The sequence below is a fragment of the Mobula birostris genome, chromosome 28 (assembly GCF_030028105.1).
Source record: "Mobula birostris isolate sMobBir1 chromosome 28, sMobBir1.hap1, whole genome shotgun sequence".
Lineage (NCBI taxonomy): Eukaryota > Metazoa > Chordata > Chondrichthyes > Myliobatiformes > Myliobatidae > Mobula > Mobula birostris.
In genome coordinates, this window is record NC_092397.1 from 42897513 (window position 1) to 42925193 (window position 27681).

At 44.6% G+C, this 27681-nt stretch overlaps 3 protein-coding genes across 10 annotated transcripts in view; 1 reads left to right on the forward strand and 2 right to left on the reverse strand.

Annotated features, from left to right (window-relative positions):
- The window catches only part of LOC140189050 (putative transmembrane protein 244), a 28081-nt gene extending 26102 nt beyond the window's left edge, over positions 1 to 1979 (reverse strand). For all 8 annotated transcript variants that reach the window (XR_011883437.1, XM_072245745.1, XM_072245747.1 and 5 more), the window contains exon 1: positions 1835 to 1979. Coding sequence is in view for 1 of the 8 variants with exons in the window: in XM_072245745.1 (XP_072101846.1) it covers positions 1835 to 1938 (104 nt within the window). In the remaining 7 variants the exon portion in view is untranslated. The remainder of the gene's footprint in view (positions 1 to 1834) is intronic.
- LOC140189264 (histone H2B-like) overlaps positions 1 to 27681 on the forward strand; it is a 621074-nt gene that overhangs the window by 446695 nt on the left and 146698 nt on the right. The window lies entirely within an intron of this gene.
- On the reverse strand, positions 8739 to 20421 carry LOC140189101 (putative transmembrane protein 244). The gene is made up of 6 exons (XM_072245799.1): positions 20191 to 20421; positions 17650 to 17735; positions 13152 to 13225; positions 11695 to 11820; positions 10277 to 10321; positions 8739 to 9268 (listed from the first exon to the last, which is right to left on the reverse strand). The coding sequence occupies exons 1-6, from the start codon at positions 20221 to 20223 to the stop codon at positions 9177 to 9179; spliced, it is 456 nt and encodes a 151-aa protein (XP_072101900.1). The 5' UTR covers positions 20224 to 20421; the 3' UTR covers positions 8739 to 9176.

Sequence of the window (27681 nt, forward strand, 5' to 3'; positions counted from 1 at the left end):
GTACTATTTTTACTATTTAATATATGTATAAATGATTTACTGTGATTTATTCATTCATAGAAAACATAGAAATCTGCAGCACATTACAGGCCGTTCGGCCCACAATGTTGTGCCGAACATGTTACCTACTCCAGAAACTGCCCAGAAATTCCCAAGTGCATAACCCTCTATTTTTCTAAGCTCCATGTACCTACCTAAGATTCTCTTAAAATACACTATTTTATCCGCTTTCACCACCATCGCCAGCAGTGCATTCCATGCACCCACCACTCTGTGTGAAAAACTTCCCACTAACAACCCCTCAGTACCTATTTCCAGGCACCTTAAAACTATGTCCCCTCGTGTTAGCCCTTTTAGCCCAGGGAAAGGACCTCTGACTATCCACAGGATCAAAGACCCTCATCATCTTGTACACCTCTATCAGGTCACTTCTCATCCTCCATCGCTCCAAGGAGAAAAGGCCAAGTTCACTCAACCTATTCTCATAAGGCATGCTCTCCAATCCAGGCAGCATCCTTGTAAATCTCCTCTGCACTCCTCTTCACATCCTTCCTGTAGTGAGGTGACCAGAACTGAACACAGAACTCCAAGTGGGGTCTGACCAAGGGCTTTACCTTACAGCTCTTGAACTCAATCCCACAATCTCCTGTCATACACTCACCTCAATAATAAGTAAATGCTTTGAGAGGCTGGTCAAGAACTACATCTGCAGTGTGCTGTCACCCACACGGGTCCCCCAATTCGCCTACTGACACAACCAATCAACGGCTGATGTAATAGTCACAGCTCTGCACATCGTCCTTGGAGAAGAGGGATGCTCATGTCAGAATGCTGTTCTTGGGCTAGGGTTGAGCATTCAACACCATAATTCCCTGCAGCCTCCACAAGAAGCTAAGAGACCTCACCCTTCATCCTGCCTTCTGTAGCTGGCAGGTGGTAAGAGTGGGCTCCCTCACCGCTGTCCCTCTGACCCACAACAGGTGCCCCTCAGGGCTGTGTACTGAGCTCCCTTCTTTACTCTCTGTATTCCCATGACTGTGTCACCACCCACAGCTCCAATCTGCTTATTAAATTTACTGACGACACTCCACTGATTGGCCTAATTTCAAATAATTATGAGGCAGCCTACAGAGAAGTCATCACCCTGACACAGTGGTGTCAAGAAAACAACCTCTCCGACAATATCGCAAAAACAAAGCAGCTGGTTGTGAACTACAGGATGCATGGAGACAGGCTAACCCCTATTGACATCAATGGATCTGGGGTTGAGAGGGTGAACAGCTTTAAGTTCCTCGGCATAAACATCACCGAGGATCTCACGCAGTCTGTCCATACCGGCTGTGCGGTGGAAAAGGCACAACAGCGCATCTTTCACCTCAGACTGTTGAAGAAATTTGGTGTAGACCCCAAATCGTAAGAACTTTCTACAGGGGGACTATTGAGAACATCCTGACTGGCTTTTTAAAATTAAATGGAATAGTTTTAAGGTCACAGTGAGAAGGGGATCTGAAGTGTAAATATTTCACACAGAGAATAACTGGTATCCCGAATGAGCTGCCAGAGGTGTGTGGGGGGGGGGGGGCAGAAACCCATAAAGTCTCTGTTCAGGAAAACTTCCCCGGAACCTCTCGTTCACTGTGTACATGCTGCCCTGGTTTAACCTCCCAAAATAGAGTCACTGGTTTATACAGAAATGAAACAGTCCCTTCGGTACAACTCATCCACGCCGACCAAGTTGTCGAGCTGAACTCGGCCCATCTGCCTGCATTAGGCCCGTATCCCTCTCAACCTTTCCCATCCATGTGACTGTGCAAATATGTTTTAAGTATTGTACCTGAGGCAGAGAGCCGGTGCAGTGAGGCGCTGACGAACACTCCTGTTCCGCGGGCAGGAAGAGGAGAGGCCGAAACCCCAACAAGTGGAGACCGACTCCACCATCCCGGACCTACCGCCCACCACGGCCCGTTCCCCAGGAAACGACGTCGGTAAAGGTGGGGCTGTGTGACGTCATCGCGTCACGGGTCAACAATCACATCTATCACGTGACAGTGAGTCGGCTGCCGGGGAGGCGGGGCAGAGGGAGCTGTCAATCAGCAGAGCGGCTGAGAAACTTGCGACCATTGTAAACAATGGGGAGAGTGGGAGATTTCCCGGAGTAGTGTTCATATTATAATTTGGCTGTTCGATCTAATAAATATTTAATGTTTGTATTTTGTATATTTTTGTGTGGATAATCTTTTTATAATTTTGGATAAAATATGTTGGAACTAGTTATTTTCACTGTACAAATGTCAACTCAACTATGTTGACCCTGGACTGACAACTGAAGTCATGAATTCTGTTTCCTTCCACAAGCGAGGACAACTGGAGCACCTGGAGGAAGACCACACATTCATGGGGAAGACCTGGAAATCCCTTCGAGATGGCATCGGAATTGAACTCCGGCATCCCGATGTCACAACCACGGATCCGGCAGCACAGTCGATACGGCAACAGCGCTTGTGAATTTGCACGTGTCAGGTAATTAATATTTAATCGTGATAGTATTTAACTCCATTCTTGTCGTCCTAGTGCTTGTCGAGACTTGGACAGAGCATAGCAAAGCTTCGCTGCTGTTCTGCATTTGACCTTCCCTGAGCCATTGGACTTTCAAAATCAACTGACTCTGAAGACCAGCGGTATTCGTATAGTGTTTAGATGTTCTTTTCAGCCGCACTGTAAGCTTCGTTTCCCTTTTGAGAGTTTCAGTTAACGGCCCTGATTGGCCCAGCCTTTACTGTTTTATTTGATTTTGAAAGTCCAATGGCTCAGGGAAGGCCGAATGCAAAGCAGCAGCGAGGCTTTGCTATGCTCTGTCCAAGTCTCGACAAGCACTACGACGACAAGAATGGAGTTAAATACTATCACGATTAGATAATAATTTCCTGACACGTGCAAATTCACAAGCGGAATTGCCGTATCTACTGCGCTGCTGAATCCGTGGTTGTGACACCCGAGCTGTAATAGCGTCGCGCTAACCGCTATGCTACAGTGTCGCTCCATTAAATGGTCTTGAAACTTGCAATGATTAAGAAAAAAAAATTAGTTAAATGAATGAGGACAAGAACTACGATACAACCCTAATGTCCTTCATCCTCGGCTTATGAAGATGATGCTGGAGCAGTACCATTCCGGGTCTGCTGATGGCTCAAAGCTGAGTGTTCGTGTGGGCCACCAGGATGATACGGAAAAAGGTCTGTGGGCTCAGGCAGACAAAAAAAAAATGTGTTCAACCAGATTGGCAGGAGTAAAACAAGCAAACATGAGGAAATCTACAGATGCTCGAATTTCGAGCAACACACACAAAAGTTGCTGGTGAACGCAGCAGGCCAGGCAGCATCTCTGGGAAGAGGTACAGTCGACGTTTCGGGCCGAGACCCTTCTTCAGGACTAACTGAAGGAAGAGCTAGTAAGAGATCTTAACGTGGGAGGGGGGAGATCCAAAATGATAGGAAAAGACAGGAGGGGGAGGGATGGAGCCAAGAGTTGGACAGGTGATTGGCAAAAGGGATATGAGAGGATCACGGGACAGGAGGCCCAGGGAGAAGGAAAAGGGGGAGGCGGGAGGAAAACCCAGAGGATGGGCAAGGGGTATAGTCAGAGGGACAGAGGGAGAAAAAGGAGAGAGAGAGAAAGAATGTGTGTATATAAATAAATAATGGACGGGGTACGAGGGGGAGGTGGGGCATTAGCGGAAGTTTGAGAAGTCAATGTTCATGCCATCAGGTTGGAGGCTACCCAGACGGAATATAATGTGTGGTTCCTCCAACCTGAGTGTGGCTTCATCTTTACAGTAGAGGAGGCCGTGGATAGACATATCAGAATGGGAATGGGACGTGGAATTAAAATGTGTGGCTACTGGGAGATCCTGCTTTCTCTGTCTGCCAACCTGATGGCATTTATTTATATACACACTGCCAGGAGATTGTACCATCGATTGCAGGACATGTCACTGAGGGTGTCGGACTACATAAATGTTCTTATCCCGCATGAAGAGGCTTCTCTACTCGCTTTTTTGAATGAACTATTTTGTTCGCTCTGCACCATGGCCCCCGAGGGATGCTGCCTCATTTGCCGTATCTATTATGGCTGAATGATAATTAAACTTGATTTGATTTGCACACATATATAACACACAATAACTTCAGACAGTAAGGATAAAGTCTGCTGGATCATGGAAAGAAACTAGAGCACTACAGTGAAGCCTACACGGTCACAAGATGAACATGCAAACTACACAAAAGAGCACTGGAGACTAGGTCTGAGTCCACTGTGTTGTTTCACAGCAGTACTATTTTCAAGCAATTGACTTATGTTCTTTTTCTATGTGATTAAGCACATATGGCTTTTATTTCGAAAAGAGCAGTTTCAGATCTGTATGAGGTCACTTCCTGCAGTCAGGAACTAGGAAGTAGGAAAGCACTTTGGCTGGCAGAAGTCCAGAGGTTTATGTCAGGAGCTAAAAAAGTTTCTGTCTAAAACCCCCCTGTTGTTTCCCCAGCAGAAGCATTGACTGTAACTTGATGTTATACTGTTTAGACGTTAATCTAAAGATATCAGTAAGATTTTGCTAAAATAGAACATTAATTTTGAGTTTATTAGACACTAACTTAGATGCTAATGGTTTACACATACTACTTAACTGCAGTCAGAATCCTATAATACTTACCTGTAGGAAATTTAGCTAAGTTCTCACTTACCTGTGCATATTTACTTGTGGGACTGGCTAGATTTGTGTTGTATTTTGTTGTTTTTTCAGTTTCACTCCTTATTCACTCTATTGTGCCATTGAGTCTGAAATAAAACCCAAGGAGCTAGGAGACCATACCCTGACTCTCATGTCATTTTGAATGGAGTTTGGCTCACCGTCTAATTGATGTTACAACACCTTGGGGGGTGGCAATATAATTGGTATTGGTTTATTATTGTCATATGCACCAAGATACAGTGAAAAGTTTGTTGTTTGCACACTGCTTATGCAGATCAAATCATTGCAGTGTGCATTGACCTGGAATTACGTAAAAGAATAACGTGTCAAACCTACCAAAAGAGTGCAGTGCAGGTAAAGTGCAAACTCATAATGAAGTAGATTGTGAGGCCAGGAGTACATCTTACTGCACAAGAGGTCCATTTAAGTGTCTGACAGCAGTGGGGCAGAAGCTGTCCGTGAGCCTGGTTCCAGCTCAGTTCTTTCAGCTGTTCGTATCTTTGGCCCAATGGGAGAGGAGTGAAAAGAGAATGTGCAGGGTGCGTAGGATTTTTAATAATAATAATAAATACTTTATTGATCCTGAGTGGCCAATTATTTCATTACAGCAACAACACTTAGCAATAATAATAGTAAATATAATAATGGTTTTGTTGGTGTTCAGTCATTAAGTCATTCAGAATTCAAAGTTCAGAGTTGCAACGGGACTTGGGAGTCCTCGTACAGGATACCCTTAAGGTTAACCTCCAGGTTGAGTCGGTGGTGAAGAAGGTGAATGCAATGTTGGCATTCATTTCTAGAGGAACAGAGTATAGGAGCAGGGATGTGATGTTGAGGATCTATAAGGCACTGGTGAGACCGCACTTGGAGTACTGTGGGCAGTTTTGGTCTCCTTATTTAAGAAAGGATGTGCTGACGTTGGAGAGGGTGCAGAGAAGATTCACTAGAATGTTCCGGGAACGAGAGGGTTAACATATGAGGAACGTTTGTCCGCTCTTGGGCTGTATTCCTTGGAGTTTAGAAGAATGAGGGGAGACCTCATAGAGACATTTTGAATGTTGAAAGGCATGGACAGAGTGGATGTGGCAAAGTTGTTTCCCATGATGGGGGAGTCTAGTACGAGAGGGCATGACTTAAGGATTGAAGGGCGCCCATTCAGAACAAAGATGCAAAGAAATTTTTTTAGTCAGAGGGTGGTGAATCTATGGGACTTGTTGCCATGGGCGGCAGTGGAGGCCAAGTCATTGGGTGTATTTAAGGCAGAGATTGATAGGTATCTGTGTAGCCAGGGCATCAAAGGTTATGGTGAGAAGGCGGGGGAGTGGGACTAAATGGGAGAATGGATCAGCTCATGATAAAGTGGCGGTGCAGACTCGATGGGCCATATGGCCGACTTCTGCTCCTTTGTCTTATGGTCTAAGTGCAGAATAATAATATATACAGTAATAGTTTACTAATGTGGGATACTGTGCAATAATAATGTACGAAATAACAAAACAGAGACTATTATGCTGTGTGTGTTCTCCTGTCGCACAGAGACGTATACGCTTATTGCATTTGCTTTAGTGCTGCTGGCTGCCTTACCGAGGAGGGGGTAAGTACAGAAGAGAGTCCATGGCACGGGGCTGGTTCCTGTGATGTGCTGAGCTATGGTCACAACAGCTCTGCGGTTTCTTGTGGTCACATGCAGAGTTCCTGCATTATGCACCCAGACGGGATGCTTTGTATGGTAAAAATTGGTATGTCAATGGGACTGTGCTGAACTTCCTCAGCCTCCTGAGGAAGTGGAGGCGTTGGTAAGCTTCGTTGCCCGTGACATTGGTGTGGACTGACTCAGGCTATTGGTGATGGTCACTTGTAACTCTCAACCTCAACCCCACTGATGTAGGCAGCAGCCTGTGCATCACATCCCCACCCCTTCTGAAGTCAATTTTCAGCTCTTTTGTTGACATTGAGGGAAAGGTTGGTGTCGTGACCAGTCCTAAAGGAACTAGTTATGATGACCACAAAACAGTCAGATTTCTATAAAACCCGATGTGATCTGTTTACCGTCTTCAGGAACAGAACGGATCAGTACAGCCCAGGAACAGGCCCTTCGGCCCACAATATTGTGCTGAACCAGATTAAAAGTAAATCAAAAGCACCCAAACACGAATCCCTCCTACCTACACCGTGTCCATACCCCTCCATCTTCCTTACATCCATGTGCCTATCCAAACGTCTCCTAAAAGCCTCTAATGTATTTGCCTTGCTAATGAAAGAGGTCAGAGGAGAATGGCCAGACTGGTCCAAGCTCTCAGGGGCGTGTCAGTAACTCAGATAACCACGTGGTGAGCCAAAGAGCATCTCTGAATACAGATCTTGTTGAATCTGGGAGTGGGTGGGCTACAGCAGCAGAAGACCACTCCAGGTTCCACGCCTGTACCTAATAAAGTGGCTAATGAGTGTGTCTTCTATTAAACCATTGGAATGTTGCTAAAAATGTACTCAGTGTTACGTAAAATAAAATGTTATTAATCCCCCAATATTTTTATTTCATTTTTACATGATACACACCAATAAAAATAAAGCAAGCCGAAATATACAAACACTTTGGACCTTAGCTCCAGCTGTAATCTACCCATGTTCCTGACCATTGGCGTTCTTGACCTGGACCACAGCTCCGCCGAATACTTAGCCTACTCCCCGATTCCGTCTGTACACCCTGCTGTATTTGAGACGATATCTCAAACTCCAGACAAATGAGTAAGCCAGATGCTGTAAATGGGAATTTTGCAGACCCATGAGAGGCAAGCGTTTCATCCATGCCTATTTCAATAAAATCTTTAAATTGAAGGGGGTCTTAGCATCACAGAAAAGGCCCTTTGGCCCATCTAATCCATGCTGAACCATTTGAACCCAACTCCCATCAACCTGCACTGGGACCATAGCCCTACCACCCATGTACCTATCTAAACTTCTCTTAAATGTTGAAATCGAGCTCACATGCACCACCTGCACTGGCAGCTCATTCCACACACTCACAACCCTCTGAGTCAAGACGTTTCCCCTTATGCTCCCCTTAAACTTTTCACCTTCACCCTTAAACCATCACCTCTAGTTGTAGTCCCATCCAACCTCAGTGGAAAAAGCCTGCTTACCTTTACCCTATCTATACCCTTCAGAATTTTGTATACCTCTATCAAATCTCCTCTCAGTCTTCTACGTTCTAAGGAATAAAGTCCTCACCTGTTCAATCTTTCCTTATAACTCAGGTCTTTCAGTTCTGGCAACATCCTTGTAAATTTTTTTCTGTACTCTTTCAATCTTATTTGCGAACTTTGTAGATTAAATCTCACCATATAGAAACCGGCAATGGGTAATATTTTATTTATTTAAAATTTGAAGTTAGAGGGGTTGAAGGGCAGGCACCATGGTGGTGTAGCAGTTAGCACAATGCTATCACAGTTCAGGGTGTTCCAGAGTTGGGAGTTCAATTCCAGCACCTTCTGCAAGGAGTTTGTACATTCTCTCCGGGACCACGTGGGTTTCCTCCAGGTGCTCCGGTTTCCTCCCACATCCCAAAGACGTACCGGTCCATCGGTTAATTGGTCATTGTAAAGTGTCCTGTGATTAGGCTGCTGTTGAATAGGTGAGTTGCTGGGTGGTGTAACTTGTTGGGCCGGAAGGGCCCATTCCGTACTATACAGTATCGCTAAATAAAATAATACAAAATAGAAATAATTATATACATATGTAATATGTTTATTAGAATTATTAAAATACATGTCTATAAACTCTGCATCAAAATAGAAATAAAGTTTAATATTTTACATGAATACTGTAAACACTTCTGGGGAGTATTTTAAATTCTACTTTACAATTATGAATACACTACACATAAAAAGAAAATCTGAATAAACTAATTCTTTTTGTGCTCACTTTTTAAAAGTTTCACAAGTTTGTTTTCACGTCAACATGGCACAGTCAAACTGAACAAAAGCTGGCCTGACTGGAGCACATTTTACAAGGTCTCAACTTATACCGGAGATAATTCTGTTCTAGCAATCCTTATCAAGAGCATGTTCAAAGCAAACTTTTTCAAGCCGTTCCAACTGCACATAAGTTTGGGCAAAATTAAAATTATCTCCAAACTCATCACTTTTCAAGAGAACCTTGGAAAGCGGGAACAATGAAACATCGGAATAACGCAGGGGAATGAAATTGTAAAATTAATCTCGTTTCAATTCCCCGATTTTCATAATTTTCTTGCTACAAAATAACGCGTCTCACTGATAAAATGTAGGGTCGCATTTCAAGCATATGATATCGCTGAAGAAACGCGACTTTTTTTTACACTAAAGTGAATACAGATGCGGTATCAGTCCACACAGTCGTAGAGCTCTCTTTAGTCCCTTGATGTCTGCAGCCATGTTTCCTCCATTCTCTCTCAAACATTGACTGAAGAGGAACTGGGGTTATTCCGGCAAACGAAATGTGCAACCAACTGTCCATCACCAATCATCAGCAACAAACCGACACCTAAAAGAAGAATCACAGTCGTTAAAACTCATAACTATCACCATGGTCTACGAACTGTACAGATAGTCTTACAATACTTTATAAGATGGAATAGGTTTAAGATCAGGCATCAGAAATTTAAAAGGGGCATCAGGGGCAGCTTCTCAGTGCAAAGGGCAGTGAGTAAGTACTCGGGATGAGCTGCCAGATACAGTACAGTGCAAAAGTCTCAGGCACACAGACACAGCTAAGGCTTTTGCACGGTGCTGTACTTGTCAATGTGGAGCAGAGAGCGAGTTTGTAACTCCGTCAGGAGCAAAGGATGTTGGGAATAGTGAGCGTGGAGCGCCGTGGGACAGGTGGAAGCAGAGGAGTGCCAGGGGTGGGGGTTTGCTGTAGGTGCAGATACACCCTGCCCTGAGACAACAGGCAAGGTCATTTGATGCCAAACAATTGGTTTATTAATCATTCCAGAATGTCTCTCTGGTGCTTCCCTCTCCCTTCCCCTTTTCCCAACCATGATTCTCCTCTCCCTGCCCCCTTCCCGCTCTCAGTTCACAATAGAGACCCATAGGTTTATCACCACTCACATATGCCATGAAATTTGTTTTTTTTTGCAGCAGTATAGTGCAATATATAAAATTACTAGAGTACTGTTTCGTGGAAGTCTGTGAAGAGTAAGAATTTCAAGTTGTATAGTGTATACATTCTCTGACATTAAACTGAACCATTGAACATTTAAAAACCATCAAGTGCATGGATTGGAGAGGTTTAAAGAGCTGTGATCCAAACATGAGCCGATGAGAGTAGATTGCTGTATAACATGGTCAGCAGAGACAATTTAGGCCAAAGGGCCTGACTATGACTAACTATGATAACATCATTTCAGCATTGTATCTCTGTTAAGCTGCAAAAAGAAATTTAGTGCTCATTGTCCAGTAGAGTCTGATGTAACTATTCAGAGGTGAATTGAATAAAGAATCTACAGCATGTTTATAACATTTTTGAAGAAAATCTACTCAGACTCACCCAATGCCAACCACCACTGCCATACTAAAGGAAATTCGACCATCACTGTAAATGAAATGAAACCCGAATTTAATGACTTCGTAGTGTTTCACACCTTGACATAAGATTCTTAAAACAAGCAAAACGAGGAGGAATTTCTTTAGCCAGAGGATGGTGAATCTTTGGAATTCACTGCCACAGATGGCTGTGGAGGCCAAGTCACTGGGTCTGTTTAAAGCAGAGGTTGATAAGTTCTTGATTAGAAAGGGCGTTGAGGGTTACGGGGAGAAGGTAGGAGAATGGGGTGGCACGGTAGCATAGTGGCTAGGAAAAGTTTTACAGTAACATCAGCCTGGGTTTAATTCCCGATGCTGCCTGAAAGGAGTTTGTATGTCCCCCCGGTGACCGCGTGGGTTTCCTCCGGGTGCTCTGGTTTTCTCCCACAGTCCAAAGTTGTACCGGTTAGTAGATTAACTGGTCATTGTAAATTGAGCTGTGATTAGACTGGAATTAAATTGGGAGATTGCTGGGTGGCACGGTTCGAAGGGCAGGAAAGGCCTACTCCACGCTGTATATCAATAAATAAACAAACAAACAAACACAGACATGAGTAAATAAATAAATGGGATTGAGAGGGATAATACATCAGCCATGATGGTTTGGTGCAGCAGACTTCTACTTCCAACAAAGTTGGGGTTTTGCTGTCAATAATAAAGATTAAATATTACATTTTTCATTGGGTTCCCTTTTTTCTGAATTAAGGCCCATGAAGAACAGTAATGTGTAGCATTACTGAATACAGAAATAGGTAAATAAACGTTGATCTTATCGTTCTCATCTTTTCATTCAAATCACAGAGTAGAGGACGACCATTTACCCACCACCAGTACCCAGAAGAGCAGCCCGTAGTCCTTACCCAAACTCCAGGCAATTATTTTCCTTTCTGCCTATCCAGTTCCTTTTTGAAAATGGTTTCTTACCACCCTGACAGCTGATGAGTTCAAAATTGTAAGTATTCTGCATGAAATGTTTTTCCGTCTATCTCCTTCTACACGTGACCTTGAAACCCCCTTCACACGTCCCCCACCCCCATCTGCTTAACCTGACTAGTGACAGACCCATACATCTCTATCAAATCAACTCTCAACCTTCATTGCTTTAAGGAGAATAACCCCAGCTTCTCATGTTTTCTGACTTTTTACTCGAGACCTTTGATGCACAAGTATAGCCTTTACACCAAGCCACATGTTGCCACCTCTGTCTGGTTCTGCATAAACCCTGGCAGATATACTTCATAGGCATGTACAAAGGGACTGATGGAGAATTTCTTGGTCACCACCTCAGTGGCCCAGGACACTAAGGAAATCAATGGTATTTCAAGCTGATATAAAATGACTCTCATATTCCAATTCATGATATGATTAAATTGGAGTTCTTACCTGCTGAAGTCAGCAGGATATGGCTGAGTGCAGCTGTGAAAGAGTAGTCCCAAACCCTTTCCTTAACTATTGCTGCAAACAGCAGACCGCTGATGAAATATGTCAATTCCATTGACAGCAGGTTCACTAGGAGAGTGAAGAAAGAAACTTAATGACAAGATTCATCACAAGTACCACTGTAAAACCATTTATTGTAAACTATCAGCGAAAACTAACAAGCATAAGCAGTAAACCACTGGAAATACTACTTTATTTTAAGGTAAGTAGACCAAAACTGTGTACAGTATTCCAGGTTTAGTCTCAACAATAGGTTGTACAACTATGATAAAACCTAAACTCGTAAATGGTAGGGCGACACTATGATCCTCTCATATTAAACTCTCTATTTTTAAACTCTAGTTGCTTTTCAATAAATGCAAAAATGCCACTTGCCTTCTTAACTACACATTGGATCCGCATACCAACCTTTTCTGATTCAAGTCAAGTTTATTGTCATTTAGCTATTTACATGTTTACCATCAAACGAGCCAACATTTCTCTGGACCAGGGTGTAAAGCACCCAAGTACCCATAACACACATAACACGTAATAACCTATCAAAGTAAGGCTAAAATCTACAGATGAATTACGTATAATTAAACAAAGTAAAGTGCACAAGTTAAATATTGTAAGGTACAGAACAGTTTAACCGGTGACATTTTGAATGTGATACGGCAGCGACTTCAGAAGCCTAATGGCCTGAGGGAAGAAACTGTTTCCCATCCTGGAGGTTTTGTCTTTTTACCTGATGGTAGAAAGTTAAGGAGGAAGCTGGATGGATGGGTGAGATCCTTAATAATACGAAGGGCCCTGTGAACACAGTGCTCCTGATACATGTCCACGATGAATGGTAGGGAGACCCTATGATCCTCTCGGCCATTCTCACAAATCCTTTGAGGGGACGACCAGTCCGATGTTCTGCTGCTCCCAGACCAGATGGAGATGCAACTTGTTGGGATGCTCTAAGTGGCACTTCACCTCTTGGATTCCTCTGAATTTCACTCACACAGAGTCTCTCTCCATTTCCATAATAACTTGCCTTTTGGTTCCAGAGGTGCATTACCCCAAATATCCCCTAAGCCAATCATTCTATCTATGTCAGAATGCAGAATCACTGCGTCCTCCTCACAACACATTCTTCCACCCACGTATGTATCATCTGCAAACTTGGAAACCTTACATTTCATTCCTTCCTCTAATTCATTAATGTCAATAGTATCTAACTGAGAGCCGATCTCTCCACTCTAGTTACATCCAAACCCAGCCTGATAAGGACCCATGTATTTCTGCATTTTACAACTTGCAGGGATTCAGGTTGCTCATCTAGTGAGCCCAAAATAAATAATAATTCTACTCCACAGCACCTTGATCATATTATAATTTTGAAACTCTTCAATCAGTTGTGTAATTTTTCTTACCTAGGTACTTTGAGCTGGATGTTGAAGCTGGAGTTTTAAAGTCGAATGGAATCAACCCATCGAATGAATCAAGACTGCAATGCACAAAGAGTTTCAGGAACATATGAATATAGGACGTGGAAGCAAACGTAGACCATTCAGCCCATCACCCCTGTTCAATCATTCAATAATTTCATGGCTGGTCTTTTACCTCAGCACCATCGTTCTGAACAAACCCAATTCCCATAATAAATAAAAACAGATCTAGTCTTGAACGTGTTCAGCGACTGGGTTTCTGCAATGATTAAATAACTTTGGGGAGAAGAAATTTCTTGTCACCTTTTCTCAGATTGATCCCTTACTTTGAGACAGTCAGGAACCCCAACAAGTCCACATCTACCTCGTTAAGCCTCTTAAGAGCTAATGAAAGAGAAACATTACAAATTGTAGGAGCCCTCTATTCTGTGCTGGGCATTTATTATGTGTATATGGTAACTAGTCACATTAGTGGGGACGTGGCAAAAGCGAGGGGAATAAGTTACTTATAGATGCTTATTTTTGGGACCATGAAGGTCATATCTTTGCTGATTGCTGAGATAACACTCAATAATGCTAATTGCTAATTAAGGAACAGAATGAGGAATTCCAATCTTTGGAGCAGTGGCGTGTCACACAAGTATAACAACGCCGTTGAGTCGCAGGCTGATAGCAATTGTTTTGTTTTGATTTTGGATCCGTTTTGCCACTACACAAACTTTCCCACAGCTTGCTTTCCAAAGAATGAATTCTTTTTAAATTTAAATATGGGCATAAGGGAATGTCGACAGGATAAGATTGTTGGTCCACTGAGTCCATCGGACAGCATTTTTAATACACTAAGAACATTCTCACTTCCAAGCCCCAGCCATTAATGGTGAAATTACTAAATTTACTAGCTGTTCTTTCTAGTATTTCTTTCAGGAATTTTTGTGTACTAAAGAGCCATTTGCACAATTACTAAATCATTATGTTCATGACTATTTTGGCATACTAATTAACTGAATAAGCAGCTTTCAATGCCCCGGATAATGAAAGCCAATATTCAATATGGTTTTTGTCTCGCTATGCTGCCACCTTCCAAGGCTCTTTGGTCTTGCAGACCAAGATCCATCCCTCCTCGATACTTCCAATGATCGGACTATCCATGGTGTATGTCCCAGCCTCCTTAATACTCCCAAAACACATCACATTATGTTTATCAGTGCTAATATTATCAGCCATTTCTCAAACATGCACACAAAATGTTGGAGGAACTCAGCAGGTCAGGCAGCATCTATGGAAATGAAAGAAGAACATAGAACACAGAAATCTGCAGCACATTACAGGCCCTTCGGCTCACAATGTTGTGCCAATCGTGTAACCTACTCTGCAGACTGCCTGGAATTTCCCTACCACGTAGCCCCCTATTTGTCTAGGCTCTATGTACCTATCTAAGAGTATCTTAAAAGACACTATTATATCTGCTTCCACCACCACCACCAGCAGTGCAGTCCACGCACCCACCAGTCTGTGTGAAAAACTTACCCCTGATGTCCCCTCGGTACCCATTTCCAAGCACCTTAAAACTATGCCCCCTTGTGTTAGCCATTTCATCCCTGGGAAAAAGCCTCCGGCTCTCCACACGATCAATGCCCCTCATCACCTTATAGACCTCTATCAGGTCACCTCTCATCCTCCATCGCTCCAAGCAGAAAAGGCCAAGTACACTCAACCTATTCTCATAAGGTACGCTCTCCAATCCAGGTAACATCCTTGTAAATCTCTTATGCACTCTCTCTATAGTATCCACATCCTTCCTGTAGTGAGGTGACCAGAACTGAACACAGTACTCCAAGTGGGTCTGACCAAGGTCTTACATAGCTGTAACATTACCTCACGGCTCTTGAACTCAATCCCATGGTTGGTGAATGCCAATACACCATACACCTTCTTAACAACACTGTCAACCCGCGCAGCAGCTTTGAGTGTCCTATCAACACAGACCCCAAGATCTCTCAGGTCCTCCACACTGCCAAGAGTCTTACCATTTGTATTATAATCTGTCTTCAAATTGGACCTAACAAACTGAACCACTTCACACTTATCTGGGTTGAACTCCATCTGCCACTTCTCAGCCCAGTTCTGCATCCCATCGATGTCCCACTGTAAACTCTGACAACCCTCCAGACTACCTACAGCACCCCCAACATTTGTGTCATTAGCAAACTTACTAACCCACCTTTCTACTTCTTCATCCAGGTCATTTGTAAAAGTCACAAAGAGGAGGGGTCCCAGAACAGATCCCTGCAGAACACCACTGGTCACCGACCTCCATGCAGAATATGAACCATCTACGACCACCCTTTGTCTTCTGCTGGCAAGCTAATTCTGGATCACAAAGCAGGGTCTCCTTGGATCCCATGCCTCCTTACTTTCTGAAGGAGCCTTGCACAGGGAACCTTTTCAAATGCCTTACTGAAATCCATATACACTACTTCCACTACTCTACCTTCAAAGTGTTTCATTACATCCTCAAAGAATTCAATCAGGCTCATGAGGCACGACCTTCCCTTGACAAAGCCATGCAGGCTATCCCTAATCAGATTATTTCTCTCCAAATGCTCATATATCGTACCTTTCAGGACCTTCTTCAACAACTTGTGCACCACTGAAGTTAGACTCACTTGTCTACAATCTCCTGGGTTATCTCTGCTCCTTTTCTTGAACAAGGGAACAACATTTGCAACCCTCCAATCCTCCGGTACTTCTCCGGTCCCTATTGATGATGCAAAGATCATCACAAGAGGCTCAGCAATCTCCTCACTTGCTTCTCACAGTAGCCTAGGGTATACCTCATCTGGTCCCAGTGACTTATCTAACTTCATACTTTTCAAAAGCTCCAGCACATCCTCTTTCTTCATGTCTATATATTCTCAAGTGTTTCAGTCCGCTGTAAGTCATTCCTGCAATTGCCAAGGTCTTTTTCCCTGGTGAATAGGGAAATGCACAGTGCCCCAGCCTTAACCCAGTCCACACAGTCTCCTCTCTTCTGTATCCGCTACCTACCCCAGTACCTGCAACACTCTTTTGTATTTGATATAAATGCCTCCCTTTCCCCTCCCTGTCCCATCTTTCTTGCCACATTTGGTTGATCTTTTTCCCAGATTACACACTTAACCTCTGCTTTACTGATACAAATGTGCATTTCTATATTTTCTTTCTTTAACGCCCTCTTTGCCAACTCATCCACCCTCTCATTCCCCTTCACCCCTATCCACAGATTTTCGATGATGTTTAGGTCAGGAGACTTTCAGGGACATGGCAAAACCTTCAGCTTGTGGTAGTCAATTGTGGATTTTCAGGTGTGTTTAGCATCATTATCCTGTTGTAGAAGCCATCCTCTTTTCATCTTCAGCTTTCTTACAGATGGTGTGATGTTTGCTTCCAGAATTTGCTGGTATTTAATTGAATTCATTCTTCCCTCTACCAGTGAAATGTTCCCCGTGCCACAGGCTGCAACACAAGTCCAAAGCATGATTGATCCACCCTTGTGCTTAGCAGTTGGAGAGGTGTTCTTTTCATGAAATTCTGCACCCTTTTCCCTCCAAACATACCTTTTCTCATTGCAGCCAATAAGTTCTATTTTAACTTCATCAGGGCTTGTTTCCAAAATGCATCAGGCTTGTTTAGATATTACTTTGCAAACTTCTGACCCTGAACTTTGTGGGTGAGGACGCAGGAAAGATTTTCTTCTGATGACTCTTCCATGAAGGTCATATTTGTGCAGGTGCTGCTGCACAGTAGAACAGTGCACCACCACTCCAGAGTCTGCTAAACCTTCCTGAAGGTCTTTTGCAGTCAAACAGGGATTTTGATTTGCCTTTCTAGCAATCCTATGAGCAGTTCTCTTGGAAAGTTTTCTTGGTCTTCCAGTCTTCAACTTGACCTCCACCATTCCTGTTAACTGCCATTTCTTAATTACATTACAAACTGAGGAAATGGCTACCTGAAAACGCTTTGCTATTTTCTCATAGCCTTCTACTGCTTTGTGGGCATCATTTATTTTAATTTTCAGAGTGCTAGGCAGCTGCTTGGAGGAGCCCATGGCTGCTGATTGTTGGGAGAAGGTTTGAGGAGTCAGGGTTTGAAAGCTTTGAAATTTGCATCACCTGGCCTTTCCTAATGACGACTTGTTAGCCACAGCCCTAACAAGCTAATTAAGGTCTGAGACCTTGGTAAAAGTTATCGGAGAGCTCAAATCTCTTGGGGTGCCCAAACTTTTGCATGGTGCTCCTTTCCTGTTTTTCACTCTAAAATTGTACAAAACAAAAATAATACGTTAATCTTGCTTAAAATGTTGAAAAGAATGTTTCATCTTTAATTTTATGACTTTTGGAGATCAGTTCATCTTCTACTCACTTAACTATTCACAGTAACAGAAATTTTGACCAGGGGTGCCCAAACTTTTGCATGCCACTGTAACTGCGGCAATATGTCTTACCCAAATGCTCCAAAGCAGACACTTGCAAACAGGTGGTAGACTGTGTAGAACACCAGCGAGCAGAGCAGCAAGTTCAGCAGGATAGTCTAGGAAAATGCAAACCAACATGGATTAGTTTTTTGCTAAGTTGTTTTTTCATTTACTACTTATTGAGATACAGTGTGGATAGGCCCTTCTGGCCCTTTGAACCACGCCGCCCAGCAATCTCCAGATTTAATCCTAGCCTATTCATGGGACAACTTACAATAAGCAATTAACCTACTAATAGATACGCCTTTGAACTATGGGAGGAAACCGGAGCACCTGGAAGAAACCCACGCAGTCATGGGCAGTATGTAAAAACTCTGACAGACAGCAGCGGGAATTCATTAGAAGCTTCGAGGAGATTTTGGTATATCACCAAAGACTCTCGCAAATTTCCACCGCCGGGCAGCGGAGAACATTCTGACTGGCTGCATCACTGTCTGGTGTTGTGGGGCTCCAACGTGCAGGATCAACGGAGGCTGCAGAGCATGGTGGACAACCCTCGCTTCCATCAAAATCGAGTGCACAGCTAATGGCAGGACCCTTAAGAGAAATGGTTTACGGAGTGTCCCTGGGGTCCACGGAACTGAAAAATTGCCGGACACTTTGATAGGGGAGTAAAGAAGGCTTACCAGTCGAGGCACAACATCCAAAATGCTGGAGAAACTCAGCAGGCCAGGCAGCATCTATGGAAATGAATAAACTTTCGAAGTTTTGGGCCGAGACCCTTCTTCAGGACTCAATGCTGATTTATACTCGTATGTCAAATCGACGCCATAGGTACGGCATAGCCGCGAACCCTATGCAGTGCCTACGCGGATCCCTATGCCCTAGCCTGACGTGCACCTCTCCCAAAATGTACCTACGTGTCACGGCAACGCAGACTGCAAACTGCAACAATTGTGATTGGTCTGCTTGATAGCATCGCATTTCCTCCTACGCTGCAATAGTTCCCAGTGGGTGACTGAAACGCAGGGAAGGAACTCTGGCTGCAATGCTTTCCATAAAGCTTTACAGACCTCCGAAATTATGGAGGACACATTTCACTTTTATGAAAAAGGACTCTCCCTTTAAACTTGTTTACCCCGAGAAAGACTACCATGACCATGAAGCTCAGGGTTGTATATGGTGACATATACTGTACATACTTATATATGTGTGTGTGTATTTCTCTCTCTCTCTCTCTCTCGTGTGCATGTGTGCGCGTGTATGGATTTGTCTCCATGGTCACCCTAGATGGACAATTATATGAAATATTTTGTGATGCACTTGCCATTTCTCTCCAGAAAACATGCAATTCCCATAGTTGTGGAGTAACACCAACAGGACTATGAAGGTCCCAATTTTGAACATATTTTGATCGTCTCCTGCTAGGATTTCTCATGTGTTTATTACTGGAACAAGATACTGACAATTTTTTACTTTTGTGATTTCTAGGAAAAGCTAACACTCTTACATTCTCCCAAAATACCACGAACACATAGCCGAGATTTGTTGTTATAAGGACTAAAACTCCTCAACATCTCGTTTCCAAAAATTTATCAATTTTGTGTAATTATTCAATACTCACAACTAATGCAAGAATGGTGACACAGTAGCATAGTGGTTAGCACATCGATTTACAGTACAGGCGACCCGGGTTCAATTCCCACTGCTGCCTGTAAGGAGTTTGTATGTTCTCCCCGTGACCGCGTGGGTTTTCTCTGGGTGCTCTGGTCTCCTCCTGCAATCCAAAGACATACTGGTTGACAGGTTAATTGCTCATTGTAAACTGTCCTGTGATTAGGATGGGATTAAGTCGGGGGTTGTTGGCCAGTGCAGCTCTAAAGGCTGGATGGGCCTATTCCATGCTATTTTATGAAATAATTAATTAGATTAGTTGGTGCGCCAAGGCGGCGTGCAGTGTAACCATGGGCAATTGTCTTGGACATTTCAGATTAGATTCGATTCAACTTTATTGTCATTGTGCCGAGTACAGATACAAAGCCAATGAAGTGCATTTAGCATCTGACCAGAAATGCAAACAATAATGTTATTTACAAAATTAACTGCAAATAAGAAAAGTGCTACAGCACACAAATATAAAAGCACTGAGACAGTACAATATGGATGCAATACTGCTTAGCGCTGTGATGTAATAACATTTTAACCAGTGTTTTATTTCAAATAACATGTGCCTGTTGAAAACGTAAGGGGAAACGCATTCTGTTTTCCACATTCATGGAACATGTCCAGTTTAGGAGTAAGCGCTGGACTAAAAATACTGTGTAGTGAACCAGTGCCTTATGACCGCAGGAATTTTGAAAACCGGGTCTTTTTTTTCCCCTCCATGTATTTGCACAGTATTCTGCCTTTTTCACTTTATTGTAATGCTGTTTAGAGATATGCACCCATTGGGGAGCAGAGGGAAGCGTGAATGCCTGCTTCTGCTCCCAACAGATGATGTGAGAGCCTGGGCTCTAACAGCCACCTTGATCAAATGAGAAGCCAGCAATCTGCTCACTCCCAAAACCATACCTTTGTTCCAAGGACACTGTCTCTGAAGGCCATTTAAAGAGCTAAAGGATTCTGAATTGCGCTGAGACTTATTCCTTCTCGTTCTTTTGGCTTCACGGTCCTCGGCCGAAGGAGAGAAACAGTGCTGCCCACAGGACGAGTTGACAGCAGAGGAGTTAATTCTGGATATCACCAACCCCAACAACCGCAGATCCCAAACTGTGTACCTTGCCAGTAGAATTTAGCGAAGGACAAAATACTGCAGAAAACCTGAAGTAAAGAACAAAAATGCTGTCATCTTCAGAAAGTAATTGGTTTACAATTGTCATAAGAGACAGTGTTGGAGATTAAGAATGAAGGCCTTTCCTCATTTACTTTTAAAATAATAACAATTGTGGAACTTGTTGCTACAGGCGGTCATGACCAGGATAATGTTCAGTAAATGTCAATGTAGTACCTACAGGGGAATGGGGTAGATGGCTCTTTCGAAGTGCAGGTACGGTTTGAGTCTATCCCATTTAAAATGACAAACGGGAAAAAAGAGAGCAAGAAGGGAGGTCATTCGGCCCTTAGAGAATACTCTGCCATCCAAAATGAACATTCTTTACCTCAGCACCAATTTTCCATTGATGCCTTTTGTGTCTAGAAATCTAGCTACCCTCTTAGCCTCTGCATCCTTCCATATTAAGATTCAATAGTCATATTTCTCCTAAAACGTCTTTTCCCACATTCTGAGACTGTTATTTATTGATTGATTGATTGTTTCTGATACTGCATGGAATAGGCCATCACAGAAACGCTGAACTCCAACCGTACCATCGACTGTAAACGATGGAGAGAGGAGGTCATCAATGGCGTATGCTCCACTGGGAGCTAAAGGCCCCAGAAGATGAAAACTATATTAAAGGTAAATATGACGTTGTTTCAATATTGTAATCCCCTGTCAACATTGCTGCCCCTTCTCCCGACAAAAAGCCGCCGCCTGTTTTTGTCACAGACAAGAGAAAATCTGCTGACGCTGGAAATCCAAACAACACACACAAAATGCTGGAGGAACTCAGCAGGCCAGGCAGCATCTGTGAAAAGGAGTACAGTTGACGTTTCAGGCTGAGACCCTTTGAGCTGAGAATCCGCCCAAAACATCGACTGTACTCTTTTCCTTAGATGCTGCCTGGCTTGCTGAGTTCCTCCAGCGTTTTGTGTGTACTGCCTGTTTTTCTCTCTCCGTCATCCAATCAAGCACTGATCCTTTTTTCAGATACTCTTTTTGAAGTAATTCAAAATTCAACAATCTAAATTAATATATTAATTTTGCATAATTCGATATTTACATGTTAGTATCTTAGCATCTTCCTGACAAAACAAGTTTGATAGTACAGGCTTCTAAGGGAAATTTCTAATCACTCACCTCTCTCTGTTTTCACCATCAATGTCTGAATGTAAATAACAGTTGCTTCGTCATTATGATGTACCTGACGGAGAGAATGCAAGATCCGGAATTAGAATGCTCTATTATGATGTCACAATCGTATCCAATGGGCGGATAGAATGGTTTTGGAATAAGTATTTTTAAACATATTGTTATTTCATTTATTACTATGCACTTCCGAAAGCTGTCATACTTTACTGCCTTCATTTGCCTTATACATTGCTACTATTTTTTTCCCCAACTCACCTGAACCTGAATTAACAGCACCTGCCTGTTACATGGTTGGCGTTTAGGACAGCAATGAAGGTCCTCCATCTCTGAATATGAAGGATTCTTCCTTGCTGCTTTCTTAACAATTGTTTTTTTTCGACCAGTCATGATTGTTAGACCCCGAACCTGGAGGACCAGTGGACTGCTCTTAGTCTGGCCTCTACCCTTCGACCTGTTTGGTGTTGCACACCTGGACATAAAAGGGACTTCCAGGCATGCAGAAGTTTAAAATAACGTCTTTATTTTCCTTTCTGGAAACACCGGAACACAGCGCGTCGGCTTTCCACGCATGCTGCTGGGCCATCTCCATCTACTCCATCACGTGCGCACTCCCATGCCCCCAGGATCCCTCAGCTGCCCCAAGTGCCTGTTAAGCTTTGCTCCTTGTAACCATCAACCAACCCACAAAAATATTACCGTTGCTAGTACAACTGAACATTAATCAAATTGTGAATGAACCGAATAACAAACCAAAGCAATAAAAATAATATGAACATAATATAAGAAAATTATTGGGGTATCCAGTGTCCATTAATATGCTCCACATTACTATGGGTCCCAGACTCTCCCCTTCAAAATAAATGTCCTCCCGACATTATAGATTTCTCAGGGTACTCATGTCTTCAACTGGTGAGTTACAGTGGTAGGTTATAAAGGAGTCAGTCTTTCGGGATACTCTCTGTACAGCAACAGTCTTTGACATGACATACATCTCCCTCTTTATATCACGTGTCTGCATCACTGGGCAGATGATATCTTAAATGCTACTCCACTACTTGTGTGGGCTATGTATCTCGGACTGAAGGTTTTGACCCTATATCTACCCCATAACCCTTTACGCAGACCCACATGTCCTACTGTATGTCTCACCCATGTTCCAGTGTCCTTCTATATATCAGTGGTCTGTGTTCGACTGATGGTTGCCCCAATGTGTTGTATGTGAGAGTCTTGGCTGGGTTTCTTTGTCGGAAAGGATACTTTCTTATGGGAGTTGACCGCTGCTCAAGACCCCTCTCGTCTGCTTCATCAGATGACGACACCTGCTCAGAGCTCATCTCATCTGCTTCATCACATAACACCTCTCGCTCAGCCCCCACAGTTTCTCCATTCTCCATCTCTGGTTCCATCCTACCTTCCTCACCCTCATCTGGACACTCACCTTCCCCACCGCCTTGCTCCAGTTCTCTGTCAGCTGCTTGTGGTTGGAACTCCTCTGCTTCCACTCTCAGCTGGCTTCTGAACGGCTCGAATGACTCTGCTGGTCGTGTGGTGATGAATCTCCAGTTACTCTCATCCTCTGAACCATTGTGCCCATCTCTCTCCTTCTGCCTTTCCCTCTTCTCATCTGTGTTTGGCTTTTTCTTTCGCGTCTTCTTTTTCCCCTGCTCATCTTCTTCCAGGGGCAGAAAGTCACAGGGCAGTAGCAGGTTCCTGTGTCGGACTCTAGTCTTTCCTGGGTCTCTCTCAGGTCGTACAACATAGACAGGACTGTCCTTGTGCTTCCTCTCGGTTACGATGTGGACTCGCTCCTCCCAATAAGACCTGAGCTTCCCGGGTCCTCCTCTGTCCCTGAAGCTCCGCACTAATACTCTACACCCTGGCTGTAGTTCCACTCCATAAGTCTTCCGGTCATACTGCTTCTTTGCTCTATTTTGCTCCCTCTGAGCTGTCTTTGATGCCAGCCTGTATGCCTCTTGCATCTGCCTTCTCCACTTACTGGCATATTCGCTGTGAGGAGTGCTCTGGTCACCGCTCGGCACGATGTGGATCAGCTCATTTGCCTTTTTGCAGTCAATGGAAAAAGCGTCTCTTACCACAGCAGGTGTAACTTCTGGATGCTGCTCCACTCCATTCATCACCAGCTGCTTGATGACATTGTAGCCGATGATCGGTGGCTCTGCTACTCCGGGCTCATTGCAGACAAGCACCAGCACAAGCAGCTCTGGCATTGGGCCCCTACGTGACCCCAACTTGAACTTCAGCTCAACCCATCCTGCAAAGGGTACAGGTGTCTGGTTTGCTGCTTTGCCCACAAGTTTCTCGTTCTCACCCAGGAGCTCACCCGTGTTCCGTACCCCGATGTGTGGAAAACACGACCCTCTCCACTTTTCATTGATAATAGTGACCTGTGAGCTGGTATCCCATAGTGCTTGTGTTCCTACTCCCTCACAGAAACAATCCACCGTGCACTTCTCCCCGATGAGAGCTGTTAGCTCGGCTTGGTGACGTAAAGAGAGATGACTGGCATAGGTAGCACCCACCGTCTGTTCAGCCTTCCCAATTTTCTCTAACTCTGCCTCCAGCTGCCTGACTCTCTCGCAAAGAAACTCATGCACCTTGTCTTCTGGTCCAGCTTGGCTTGGAGCTGATGATTCTGGGATTGTGACAGGCCGGATTGTCACATTGCCATCAGATTTCCCTGCCAGCCTTCTTTGTCCTCTGCAGCCCCTCGAGAGATGCCCTGTCTGCCCACACTTGAAACAGTGTTCACACTGGTCACCTGTTCCCTGCTCCTGACATGCTTTACATCCTCTCCTAAAACTCATTCTTACTTGGCGGGCGGGTCCTAGAGAGTTAGATATGCTTTTCCTTATTTCAGCCATTTCTTCTCTCAGCAGCCGGACTGCTTCATAAAGCTCCGTGTCTCTTCAATGAGCTACAGCAGGTGCTTTACGGCTCTTAGGCTTCACAACTTCGTCTGACTGCTCTAGATCCCCCACCCTGGCTTCGGCTGCACCCTGACTCTGCTGACTGCTCTGCATTTCTGTCTGTAATTCACTTACTTTTGGGACTCTGCTGCTTGTGTTCTTTCTTTGCTTGGACTGTCTTTCTGATTCAACACTGACTGCTTCATTCATCCTGTCAATGAGTATTTCATCGGTCACGCTCTGATCGTCGAGATAAGGCTTAAGCTGAAACCTGATATGGTCACTTGACAGCTAGTGCTAACTGACCTCAAGAATCTCTTTTGGATGAGCTCAGGACTGTATGGTTCGTCTACCCTCCTTCTCTTGAAGCAAGTAACAGCCTCTCTTTTAACTCAATTGCTCTAAAGAGGAAATTTTGGGGAGACTCACGACTGTCTTGCGTTACGTTTACCAGTCTGTGGTATAAATCTGTAGAACTGTCCTCGTTGAAATGTCCCTTTCACATTGTCTTCAGTCGAGGAAGGGTAAGGTCACTTTTTATCTCGAGCATATCACGAATACTCAAACCTGGACTGATTGACTTGATCACCGCTTCCATCACCTCAGCCTCACTGTGTCCCCTACTCAGGCCTCTGTCAATCTGATGCATCAGGTTTGTGTATGAGAGTGTGTCCTTCTGTCCCCTTTCCCCGATCTGACCCCAGATCTTGAATTCTCTCCTTACTGTCACTTCCGGGAGCCGGTTCGCAGCCATAGGCAGCACATTCTGTGGATCTGAAGCTTGACTTGAAGATGCCCTGTTCACTCTTTCATTCAGCCTCCTAACTCCATCCTGCAGAGCCTGATTGAGCTCGAAGTATTTTTCTGCCAAGCTCCTTCCTTCAGCTGTTCCCTGGCTGGTTTGTGCTGGGTTGTCTGTTTTTTCCCCATTACCAGTGTTTCCAGTATTTCCTATCATTTGCTCAACTGATTCCATCATTGTCCTTAGATAACACTTCACAACATCCTCCTCTTCATCATTAATTGCATTGTCCATAGATTCAGTAATTAGTCTAATTAATGTTCGCCTTGTGGTATCATGTTCACATGGGATCTTAGCTTCCACACCCACCTCTTTGAGCTGATCCAGTTGCAAAAGCCATAGTCTCTGAGACAAGGTCCTCCAGATCCATTACGTGTGAAGCAGCCGCGCCCCCGATGCTGCGCGTTCCCGCTGTCCATCAAACGCGATCCTGTTGTTGCCACACTGAGCGACGTTAATTTTCCCGGGTTTCGGCACCAAATATTTGTTGCACATTTGGACACAAAAGGGACTTCCAGACGTGCAGAAGGTTAAAAATATCGTCTTTATTTTCCTTTCTGGAAATACAGGAACACACGCGCAATGGCTGACCGTGCATGCTGCGGGGCCGTCCCCGTCTACTGCATCACGTGCGCGCTCCCGTGCCCCCTCCCCAGACCCCTCAGCTGCCCCAAGTGCCTGGATAAGCTTTGCCCCTTGTAACCATCAACCAACCAATAAAATATTACCATTGCTAGTACAACTGAACATTAATCAAATTGTGAATGAACAAAATAACAAACCAAAGCAATAGAAATAATGTGAACATAGTATAAGAAAATAGGGGGGTTATCCAGTGTCCATTAATCTGCTCCACATTACTATGGGTCCCACAGTCTACAACTTTCAGGATACAAGCATTTCCTCACTGGTGTAATCTCACGTGAAAAATTATCAATATAGAATATACATGTAAAAAAAACTAGCTTTTTCGGCACGTTCTCAGATAGTGTCACAGAGTCTGAGCAAAGTACAGCACAGAAACAGGCCCTTCAGCCCATCAAGTCCATGCCAAACTATTTCAGCTGCCTTCTCCCATCGATCAGAGAAGATTCACGAGAATGATTCCAGGAATGAAAGGGTTACCGTATGAGGAACGTCTGGCAGCTCTTGGGCTGTATTCCCTGGAGTTCAGGAGAATGGCGGGGGGGGGGGGGGGTGGGATCTCACTGAAACATTCCAAATGTTAAAAGGCCTGAACAGATTAGATTTGGCAAAGTTATTTCCCATGGTAGGGGAGTCTAGGAAAAGAGAGCAGGACTTCAAGATTGAAGGAACAGAGATGAGTCGAAATTACTTTAGTCAAAGGGTGTTATGTCTGTGGAATTTGTTGCCACGAGTGGCTGTGGAGACCATGTCATCAGGTGCATTTAAGGCCCTTGCTGAGGACAGAACGTTCTGCCTCAGAGAGGGGAAGCTGAGAGGGGATGGTGAAGACATGGCAAGGGTTGGGGCTGGGGTCAGATGAGGATAAAGAGTGGGAGGTCTCGGGGGGGAGATTGGGATGTTCAGGGAGAGGTGGGTTAGGGGAGGATGAGGGATCAGAGGAATGGAGGGGATGAGGGGTAAAGGGAAGGTTGGGAGTCGCGGGGAGGATCGAGTGTAGTGGAGGACTTAGACGATCAGTATGACCCAGGGGCAGTAAGAGTGGTCCCGGTCTGGAGAGAGTCAGGACCTCGGTCCAAGCTGGATCTGGAGCTGGGGGTGGCAGAGCCTGTGGCCTGCAGGGCGCCAGAATTCGGGTCCGAGTCGGAAGCCAGTGAGTCCATGGCCTACCGGGGGGCTGGTGCCCACGTCCGGGAGCCTGTGGTTCCAGTCGGGGTCAGAGTCAGAGGCAGATGGGTCTTCAGCCTGCCGAAGGCCCGAGAAGTCGAGGTCCATGGGGATAGGGTCCGGGCTGGAGGCAGTCGTTGTTGTGGGCTCCAGGCAGGCGAGCTTGTGGTCCTTCTTGGACGCGAGAAAGGAGAAGAAACGTCGGTTGGAGGCGTGAATCCGGCGGAGAATGAAGTGTAGGAGAGGTCCATGGCAGACGGTGGAGAGCGAGGCCCGGAGTAGTGGCAGAGAGAAGGACAGGGCCCGTAGGTATCTCCGCATGGCAGTGAGCATGGCACGGAAGATCCGGCGGGAGCAGTGGAGGAAGCAACGGTCATTGAAACGGAGGTATCCGGGACCTTCGCTGGGCCCTCGCTGGGAGGCCTGGAGCCAGAGCTGGAATCCCTGTGGTACAAGATGGCGGCGGAGACACGTTCCCAGGAAGGAGACGTGGCTGTGGTAGTGGGTCTGAGTCAGGATCTGGTCGAAGTGTCGGAGAGAGGCGGGATTCA

Coding starts and splice junctions, on each gene's coding strand:
- LOC140189101 (XM_072245799.1), bottom strand. CDS start 20,223: ATGGCCTTCAGAGACAGTGTCCTTGGAACAAAG. Junction 10,322..11,694: donor TATCCTGCTGACTTCAGCAG/GTAAGAACTCCA, acceptor TTTCATTTACAG/TGATGGTCGAATTTCCTTTA. Junction 9,269..10,276: donor GCAGTGGTGGTTGGCATTGG/GTGAGTCTGAGT, acceptor TTCTTCTTTTAG/GTGTCGGTTTGTTGCTGATG.